The sequence below is a fragment of the Lepidothrix coronata genome, unplaced genomic scaffold (assembly GCF_001604755.1).
Source record: "Lepidothrix coronata isolate B3197 unplaced genomic scaffold, Lepidothrix_coronata-1.0 Scaffold139, whole genome shotgun sequence".
NCBI lineage: Eukaryota > Metazoa > Chordata > Aves > Passeriformes > Pipridae > Lepidothrix > Lepidothrix coronata.
This window is the reverse complement of record NW_016690319.1, coordinates 774,618-785,425: the sequence shown is the minus strand read 5'-3', so window position 1 is coordinate 785,425 and position 10,808 is coordinate 774,618. Positions and strand designations below refer to the sequence as shown.

Sequence of the window (10,808 nt, the reverse complement as noted above, 5' to 3'; positions counted from 1 at the left end):
CCAGCTGATTCTATGATTCTATGATACTAGCCACTTACCATTGTAATACATAATTTGTACAACTTGGAGTCGATGAAGATAAAGATCTTTACTATTTTTAGTTTTTTCTACCTTTCCTCTGTTGTACCAGGCCATTTCCTGGTCATGTATAAGACCTTTGAATTTACCATGGCAAAAATTTAGCAAGTTTCAGAAGATCCGTGAAGAGAGAATGAATTCAAGTATTAATCTCCCACAAATAAATGCCTAGACTTAAAACACACTATCAAGGCACAAATGTAAAACTACATAGTAAATATTAAACTCTAAAACAACTTGAAAGAGGAAAGTACTACTTTTCTTCTTGCACAACTCCTGTGGTTCCAAGTTCTGATTGACATGAGTCTTTAAACCCTTAACCTTCAAAAACTTTCTTCTTTTGAGAGATTTCCAGAGACTGGGAAACTCCGCTATCAAGGTACATAGGAAATAAAATTTTCCTTTCATTAACCAGTTTCTTTAAATGAAAGGATCAGATCTGTGGCATTTCTTCATGGTTTTGAAGCTGGAAATTTTTGTTTCTTGTCATTGTTGTTGCCACTGACAGTGTGTGGTAAGAGAAATGAAGAGACACTGGGAAGAGAATTTTATGACGTACAGAGGAGGTCAGTGGCGAGTTTGGGAATGATGATATGATTTCTATGCTCAACTTTGAAAGGATAAAACTGATTCTGTGTGCAGCATCATCTAAGAAACTTCCAGCTATGCAGGTTTTTTTGACAGGATTTAACTATTTGCAGGTACTAAAGGAGATGGGCTTAGATTTCTTGTGATAAAATATTTGATTTTCTGAATGAAGACTTAGTACCACGTAGGCTTCTGGAATTGATGACAGCTGTGCAAATTCCTCTTACTGAAGCAGGGGAGGGAGCGGGGAAATCAAGCATCAGCCCTTTTCCTTTTCTCATTGCTCACTCAGCTGCTGTCTAAAGCCCCAGCTACGGCCTCATTCTTTCAAGGCTGAGGTAAGTTGTTAGAAGTCTTTTTCTAGAACGTGGGTATGTGATTGTGCACTTCCTGTGGTAGTCACAGCAGCATGAAACATCTAAAATGTGTCCCACTAAGAGGGATGTGGAAACCAAGTGCTTTCAGGTTAAGGGAAGAAGGTGTAGAAAAGGTTCAGAACAGTTTGTTGCATCCCAAAACTTAATTTCTGAAACACAGGATTTTTTGCAAACTACCAGGTGAGACTATTGACGCAGTGTGCCACAAAATTGCCTCGTAAAGGAAAATATTTTGAAATCTCAGGTGTAGTTAGCAGATGGACTAATTAGAGAGTAAATTATTTGTGGTAGATAACCAAGCAATGTCAAAGCAAGGTTATCACAAGAGCTGGGTATGACTTGTAAAAAAATGAGGAGTATTTGCAGAATTTATGGTAAGCTGTGTTAATTGAATCTAGTAGTTACCATGAGCACAACACAAATACACATCTTTAATAATATATCTGAAGTTATAAAAGCAGAAGACAGAAGAAAACTAGTGGGGTTTCCTACTTTTCTTTTTATTTTCTTTTTTTCAGTGTGTCTTTATTTTTTTCAATTTTTTTTTTCCATTGCCAGTGGAGATGACTGCACCATTGTAAGAGTATAGTAGTGCAAGAGATTTTGGTTAGAGACTGGTGGTTTACTGCTTGACTGTTGATAGAGACTAAATATGCTGTCCTGTTGCATGATTGAGTTTAGTAACCATTTAGTTCATTAGTGGCAGACCTGGGATGATTCTTAACAGAAAAACCACCAGGAAATGAGGAAAGACATGGTTGAGTTTGATGAAGTTATAAAAGGGATATAGAACTGAATGAGTGTTGGAAAAAAAGTGAGGGGAAAAGTAAATAAAGAGAAATTACAGTTATTGTATAGAAGAAGAAACTGACTGATGGAAAATGCAAGAAAGGAAGAAAATGTAACAAATTTGGGAAGTAAACTGATGCAGAATTAGATGGGAAGAACAATCCCGAACAAAAAATAATTCTATTTCTTTAAAGCTTAGTGTAAAAAGAAATAAAGTAAATTGTCTGAGCTGGGCAGCTGGATTTTAGGGTATAGGATGCTTGTATTGATGTTCATACTGAGGACCTTTGGAGGGTGACGTGAATATTACAGTGGTTGTTGTTTCAATCCCAGGTATCCTTAATGGCCACTCTGTGTGTAGAACTAATATGCTCATGGTAATCCTGCTTGGAAATTACCATTCCATTTCAAATGTATGTGCCTTCACATTTGTCCCTATGAATTGTCATTTTACCTTCAAAACTGAAATTTGCTGCATTGGTTGCAGATATTTTTCAATAAAACCTGCTTGGGGGATTCTTTTTCTGGGACTTTCATGATATAATGGTGTCAGGGATTTTAAAACAGAACAACCCTTCAAGTCCAGGTTTCTGTTTTGCTGACCTCTTTCCTTACTTGATTTTGGACAAGGTGTCCTGGTTTTGGCTGGCATAGAGTTAACTTTCTTCACAGCAGCTGGTATGGGGCAATGGTTTGGATTTGTACTGGAAACAGAGTTGATAATATAGAAGTGGTTTTGTTATTGCTGAGCAGTGTTTACACAGAGCCAAGGCCTTTTCTGCTCCTCACCTTACCCACCAGCGAGGGAGTTGGTGGTGCACAAAAAGCTGGGAGGAGACACAAGCCAGGACAGCTGACTCCAACAGACCCAAGGGATATTCCATGCCGTATCATGTCATGCTCAGTGCATTAAAGCTGTGGGAAGAAAAAGGCGGGGAGGGATATTTGGAGTGATGGCATTTGTCTTCCCAAGTTACCCTTGTGCATGATTGAGCCCTGCTCTCTTGGAAATGGCTAAACGCCTGCCTGTCCATGAGTAGTGGTGAATGAATTCCTTGTTTTTCTTTGCTTGCATACCCAGCTTTTGCTTTTCCTATTAAACTATTTTTTATCTCAATGGATGAGTTTTCCAGATTTTACTTTTCCAATTCTCTCCCCTATTCTGACATGAGGGAAGTGAGTGGTTGCATGGGGCTTGGTGCTGGCTGGGGTTAAACCATAACACCTGAAATGAACACTTGTCCTGTCTGAAGTTGCTTGAGCTTTTCCCTGGAGGCAGTATGCTCACCTGTGTGATGCCCATCTTACAGTCTGTGCAATTCAGGTAAATTCCTTGAAACTATAGCCAATACAAATGACATAGTGTTTGCCAGCTTTGTTTAGATGTGTTTGACAGCTGCAGAAACAAGGAGCTACTTAGGACACATATCCTGGTGCTATTCTCAATTAGTGCACATGCATTTTTTTTATTGAAGAATTAAATGTACAACATTAAAGTTATGGCTATTTATGCAAAGTGGTTTTTTGGTGTTTGCACTGATCTTTTTAAACTTTCATACAAAACTAACACAAAAACTCCAGAAAAACCCCCCATCTATTTTTAATCTTATGACACCAGTGTTTATACTGGAAAATCATAAAACAATATCAAAACTTTCAAGCATGTACATAATGCTTTATATATCATAAAATGCGAAAGCAAACACTGCTGTCAATTTTTATATGTAATGGAAATTGTTAAATGATATTGGGAACTACGCATGTTAGACAACCTTATGCTTGTGCAGCCCCAGTCAATAGCTGGGATACAGCGAGCTTAGATCAGCCTGCGTATTTCATTAATACAAGAGTTTGAGGACAGGTTATCTTGTGTGGTATGAAGAGGCTGGCAGTGAAGAATGAGGATTTGTGGACAGTTGTGCTGCATGTGCCTGTGCATCCCAAGGAACCAGCATCTGTCCTTCATGGTGAGTTCAGGAGAGGGCCATGGCTGTACGGTGTGCTGCCTGGCTGCTGAGGCAAGGCAGTGCCACACAACCACTGAGCTTCTGGCAAATGGGGCTCTGCCAGTGTGCACCTGCCCTGGGTGTGGAGAGCAGGCAGCCTCCCCCAGCCCCAGCCTCCTGCTCGGCACTGTGGGAGATGGCAGGTAGCTACAGACAGGATTGTTTGCAGAAATACCATAGGCTTGTCTTTGTTACTATATTTGCTACTATTAGTTTTTTGTTTGGTTGGTTTGGTTTTGGTTTCGTTTGTTTTAATTTTTTTTTTATTTCTGGGATATGCCTCATTTAACCAGCATTTCTCTATTTAACCTTAAACTAAGCAAAAACTGGAAGAGAGGGAAAGTAAGAAACCCTTTATAAAAACATTCATGTCGAAGTGTAGACACTGACAAAATTCAGGCAGCTCAAACAGAGAGACGACACTCTGTCCCTAATTTGTATCAGTGGGAAAATGGATGTGAAAGGATGTAAGTTGGGCACAGAGTATCAATCTGGGATTTGTGTTCCTGCACATGTCCAAATGTTAACGATTAACTTAGTCTTTGAAGTTTTCATAAAAAAAACCAAAAACTCTTCAGGAAGCTAAACATAAATCTGTGCTCTGTAAAAATTTAATTTGATAACCACCCTTTACATTGATTATTAAATGAAACTTAATTGACTTATCCATTTTAGGACACTTATTTTGGGTTGTAAGCATGGTCTTTTTAGAAAGCTTGCTAAAGAACATGTAAAAATGTTGCATACTGAGCATCTTTAAATGTATAAATCAAAATTACAGTGGAAAAAAATAAGGCAGTTGCGCTGGTTACACAGTAGCAATGCATTTCTAGTATATAAATACTGGAAAAAAAAATCCCTTGGGCATTAAATCTATTTCTGGATTAAATAATTTGCCAAACCTATAGTATCTTTTTTTTTTCTTGACTATAGGTCAAAGATAGTTTTTACAGATATAAGCAAAAAATCATCAAATAAATAATAAAAAACTATTTTAAGTTATTTGATTCTGACTAAACCATTATAATTTTCTCCTTTAATATTCCTTATTTTGCTCAATGGTTTTCATCCCTCTTAATTTTCTTATCTAGGTATAAAATCCCAAAACAGGGATGTCTTGTAAAATGTTGACTTGGTCTTCTAAATGACAGTGCACTAGTAAGACACAAACCAAGACTACTTAATGTTATCAGTATAACACCTTGTTTTTTAAGTAGTGATAGCTTATTATAGGATACAACATTCCAGCTGTTTTATTTTTTTAAATAAAATAATACCTTAATTTATTTGTATTTCACCAGAATGAATACATTCATTGCAAATTGCATGCACATAAAAGCGAATCCATTTGTAAACTACATAATATCTTAACAATAAATAGTATTTGATCTAATACATGATGGTAGTGCATTTTTTGTTAAAACTGCAAGCTTTTACCAAAATGAAACCAAACTCTTACTCTTTTTATAAATATTTTAAATCCTTTTTAAGTACGTTTCATACCAAGTATATAAAAATAGTATTTTTAGATAAATTAAGAGGTTTCATTTACATGACAAATAACGTGCAGCAACTAACCACTCTCTAGCAGCTCTATTTGGTTGATTGTCTAGATGACATGCAGCGAATATTGTCCCTTTGCCTTCACAGAACTGACAAAAAGACCAGCAGGACCCACGATCACCTGAAGCAAACAATGCCATAGATATTGTTTGGGAACAACAGTCAGACACTCGGGGAAAACCTTTGCTTCGATGAACAAAAGCCACCCAAGACAGTTCTTTGTCCTAGACTTCCAGCTACTCTGACCCTCAGGGTCTTTGGACTATCACAATAGTCTGTCAAACAGACAAGTAAGTTATATCTGTATTCAAAATGTTTTTCAACATGCTTCTAGAATCTAGAAATTTATTGTTTTTCCTATAGTATGAACCAACATTATCTTCTCTTACTTTCTATAAATCTGAATTCTCATGTTTGTAATCTCCATGATTGCCAAAAAAGAGATCAAATAAAGCAGTCATGTAGTACTCTAAATTTAAAACTCGCTGCTGTGGAACATGCTTTGAGTACCACTTCACTGTTTCTCATACATCTATGGCTTGGTAATCTTTATCTTTAACATCCTTTGTGCTTGTCACAATGTCTATTGGGAAATTGGAGGTCTGTGCAGAAGTTACTCCGGTTGTTCCTTCCAGGTCCCACGATCCTGGCAGGTTCTCAAGGCTTAGTGAACTGATTGCTCCTTGGCTAAAGCTACCTTCTTCAGATCTGCTGGGCAGCACGAGGTGTAACGATGTCTCTGATGAAGAGCATACTGAAGGAGAAAGAGTTGCTGAAATAGACTGAAGAGGAGTCAGGGTAGTGTCTGAATGGGGAGAGGTGCATCTTAAAAATTGCAGATTGTCTTTCTGCATTACCTGATACTGTGAGGGAGAATTTTGCAGGCCCATTGTATAACAAAATTCACCATCCGTAGAATTTTGCGGGTTGGGTTCAGTCCTTTGGGGACTGCTGCCTACAGAGGACAGATCTGTATTCCAAATGTCACATAACGTGTTTCCACGGCAAAGTTGTGCTTTGGTGCAGGTGAAGTTCCCAGATTGCATGCGTGAGCAAGGCTGATGTGTAGTCCAAGCCATTTGAGACTGCAGACTATCCAGTGTGGTACTTCGAGATATGCTGTGCACAGCACAGAATCCTGGAGGCTTCTGGGATGTGAGCAGGTTCTCCAGAAGGTGCATCACATTCTTCATATCTTTACGTAATTGTGAGACTTCTTGAGTTAAAGTTGTCACCTGTTATGGTAGGGCAAAAGTATTTATTTATGAACCATGCCTGAAATACATACATACATACCTTTTTTTCCTTCTAGCAATGTCAAATTTCATCTGTGACACAGTGTCTTTACATTAAAAAAATATACTCTACTGATATATGTGTGGGAAATTGTCCATCCATCTACCTTACTAAAGCTGATGCCACAATTCCTGTGGCATATTGAGATGATTAAAGAAACTCAAAAAAAAATGTATGATGGATACTCTGTAGGCATAATACACCTGATTTTAAATGATTCTCTGTATATAAAGAATGGTCTTAAGGTCAGAATTGAGATGATTTCCATTGGAAGTATAACATCAATAGCTTCTTGATCAATCATTAAATATTTTAAAGCATAAAATTTTTTTTAATTAATTTTATACTGATGAATTTTATAACAATGAGGTCTTGTGAAATCTTGTTCAGAAATATATGTGAAGTATACTGCTGTTTTCATAGCAAAATAAAAGAAATCCATATTCTCAGTTGTTGGATGCAAGTAGTAGTTATTTGAAAATCTAGTGGACTACTGCTAAAAACAAGAAAAGAAAAAAATAAGTGGAAACTGAAAACCACTTGCTACCTCTAAATATTTAAGCAATATAAAAGGTTGTGAAACAGTTTACTTTCATGTACTTATCTTTACGCTTGTATATATATATATATGCTTGTCTATGTATTGCATATAACAGTGAGAAAATAATCCATAGATTACTCTGGTGTATGTGCAAAAGGAAGAACCTGATAGCATCCAGTTGGTTACATGAAATGGATGAAGTCTTTCATCTCCTCAAAACTTGCTGTTTTGGGTGGGGATCAGATTAACAGGTTCTGAATTTGTAAAGTAAACTGCTTTATGAACATTAGTGGGGACACTTATTAGGACTTCTTAAGGATATTTTGGGCAACAAAATGTGTAACTCAAATAAGAAAGTAACCCGCTCATAATTTCAAATGTATTTATCTTTCCTTTTTATTTCTTAAGGAAAAGTTTTTAGGAAGTTAAAATCAGTCAATTATTTTTAATAAAGGCAAATTAAGAATTTCTATCAAGAGGTAGAAATGAACTTTGTCTCCATGGTAGCTAATCAATCTATTTTAGGCCAAAACACTGTCATTACCATTAAAACAGAGTTTCTTATACTGATGCTAGGGAAAATATTCTGATGAAAACAGACATGACCGCATGTGTATCTTCAAGCCACATATCAAAAAGAAAAAAGGCTAATTTAGGGGGGCTTTCTTTGATCTTAAGTAATGATACCACCTATTAGATGCTGTACACAGATTAATTTTCATGTAATCAACAATAGAAATACAGTTTTCATTTTTCTGACAGAATAATTCTGAAGAAATCTGCTGGAAAGACATTTCAGCCTGAGTTTGACTGTGATACTACAGGCACAATAATTATAAAGAAATTCTGAGAAGACATGGGAAGCTCCAACACAGCTCGTATATATCTCTCTGAGCTAAGAGTTCAAACCCATCATATTGTTTAACAGTTTTGTAATGATCACACTACCTCTGGAGGGAAAACCCCTAAAGGCAGGAGCCTCTTAACTGGCAGATGACAGGATTTCTCTGTGTCTCTGCACTTCTTTCTCTCTGTCTTGTTACCTAATTGAGTCATGCTAGAAAAAAAACAGGGGATCCCCTTCTGCTAGCTGAGATTAAGGTTTGACTGCCTGGTAGCTCATTTGAACTACAGTTAATGTGAGGGATTAAAATATGTTGCAAAAGTGATTTATGAATAGGCTTTTTGTGGGGTCAGAGCAGCCAGAGAAGGTTCATGGTACTGTCAGACTGTGAGATTTCTGGACAAATCATCTACACAAAAACTTCTGTGTTCTGTTTGAAACTAGGAAATGGCATTGCAAAACCTCCAAAACTTTCCCTTATTTGGGCAGAAGTGGGAAGACAGACAATCAAACCCATATAGATTCAGTGGTCATCAGTTCTTTTTAGGATCATGACTGGCCCCTACTCCTAGTGGATAAAGCAATTGTTTTCTGTGTCTAATTTCCCAACTTCCATCAAATTTTCAGGGCTTTCTGCAGTTGTGCAGACAGAAAGATTGACACTACCTTATGAATATGCACCTTACCCAAACTATGAATGATATGTGAAAAATTTAAAATATTTAGTTTGGTTTGATTCATGTTTCTATTTTCCATTTCTGATCACTTATGGACTTTTAAAAAGTTTCATCATCCTTTAACATGTTTCTTTTGCCAATTCATTGACACAATACAGTGAAAAATCAATCCCAGCATCAGTACTCGAGGTAGTCCTGAATTTCTGTTCATTACAACTTTTTCTAGTGCCCAGATACTATTTTTGGCATATCAACTCTTAGATCGTTGTATTCTCATAAGCTTGCTCTCACACAGACAGAGGAACTGACCTGATAAACCCACCTTTGATGCATGCTTTAATAGTTTTCAGAATAGTTATGCCAAACTTAATTAGAAATTCACCATCACCACTTATTAAGACCTACTTGGACCAATACTGCTCATCACATACATAAAGAAAATATGTAGTTTTCAAGATTTTACAAACTATTAATCTTAGAAGATTAAAGCTCCAGTATCTGTACCACATTAATGATGCTCTATCTCTATGTTATGTAGTCATAAAAGATACTGTTACTGTTACTACGAATGCTATACTGTTTATCCTATTATTTTTACATCCTGCAGAGATCCTTGAATAGATGCAAATAAACATGTGTAACAGGACTAAACAATTTTATCACTAATATTAAAAATTTCATAGTGATGCAGAAAGTGCAAAGGGACAGAGATTAAAAGCAAAAGGAATTTTAAGTCTATGAACAGAAGCTGAAAGCAGTACAGTTTCCTCCTGAGCAAAAGGTCTAATTCCTTTCATGCTGGCAAGGCTGCATTTTTTTTAGGAGCTCACTGATTATTTGCTAGGCAAAACAGCTAATGGTACAAATGGTTCCTGCTGTGCTAGGCAGACAGCTTCAAAATGGTCTACAAGATCCCAAATATACTTGAAATGCTGCCTTAACACTTTCTAGGACTTAAAAAAAGATACTGCAATATTTCCAGAAATAGAAACGGTGATTTATACAGATTTAATTTGAAGTAGCAAGAAGTGCTTCTCAGACTGGTCAAAAGCAATGTGCTGGTACCTTTTTAGTAGACTAGGTTATCAGGAAAGAATATCTTCAAAATAGAATTTAAAAAAAAAAGCAGAATTTTTTAACACATGGTCTTTATTAATAGCATTTCTGATGGTCTGACCAATATATATTTTAATAGTTGTATTTTGCATTTTCGAATTACTTTGACAGTTTCAGTAGAAAGAGTATTTTTCTTTACTACTAGTATTAAACTTTTGAACAGTTTGAGTACTTTGTTCCATATAGTTAAATAGGAATGGAGTGATTAAAAGTTCTACTTAATGTAATATGATGATGGTGATTATTGCTTCGTTTAAATGGCATTGGTGAAACATGTTTCTTTGTTTTTCCATGATATAGTACAACGTTTAATCTTTTTTTTTTTGCTGTTAAATGTTCAACTAGAATGCCAACCTCTCATCACTGTTCCTGGATAGATCCGGAATAAGACTTGTTTTTTCTGATTAGAAGCAGATTCTGATTAATACATTGGTATTTTTTTCTCTCTGTGGTTTACTCCCTTTGAAATTCAAACTTTCAGCTATCATGAGTTGTTTTTCAAGGCTCAGATTGACTAGCTGCTGATATTCTAAGTGCATTGTTGAATGAATGAAATTGGGGTGAGCTGAGACAGACTCTTCACTGATCAGCTACCAGCAACTCTGTGGCCATTGGTATTACGGTGACAGACGTTTATGATTTAATGGCACTTTAGTAATAAAGCTAGATGCAGAAGGAAAAAAAAATTCAGTGCAGTTAATCTGAGTCCAGATTAAATATACAGGATTTGTGCAATGATATGATGGTTCAGTTTCAGTGAAATAAATCCAGAAATCTGGAAGGTTGTGAAAATGGTTTTACTGTGTAGGAGTAGAAAATTTTCTGCTTTGTCTGATAACTTATTAGCCAGCTCTTTGATAGTTCCAGGTGACCAGTTTGTCTGGATAAATTAGGAAACCAAGATTATTGCTATTAAACAGGTAAGGACAAAAC

General features: G+C 36.3%; 1 protein-coding gene and 1 long non-coding RNA gene across 3 annotated transcripts in view; one reads left to right on the top strand and one right to left on the bottom strand.

The window, feature by feature from the left end:
- Window positions 1-362: 362 nt before the first annotated feature.
- Window positions 363-5,596, top strand: LOC108503455. Its single transcript, XR_001876836.1, has 3 exons — window positions 363-457; window positions 845-1,004; window positions 5,489-5,596. It is a non-coding gene; the product is annotated as an uncharacterized LOC108503455 (long non-coding RNA).
- Window positions 5,597-5,918: 322 nt separating this feature from the next.
- KCNH8 (potassium voltage-gated channel subfamily H member 8) overlaps window positions 5,919-10,808 on the bottom strand; it is a 179,414-nt gene continuing 174,524 nt past the window's right edge. For both annotated transcript variants that reach the window (XM_017827407.1, XM_017827408.1), the window contains one exon: window positions 5,919-6,636. In XM_017827407.1, the coding sequence (XP_017682896.1) occupies window positions 5,926-6,636 (711 nt within the window). In that variant the 3' untranslated portion in view covers window positions 5,919-5,925. The remainder of the gene's footprint in view (window positions 6,637-10,808) is intronic.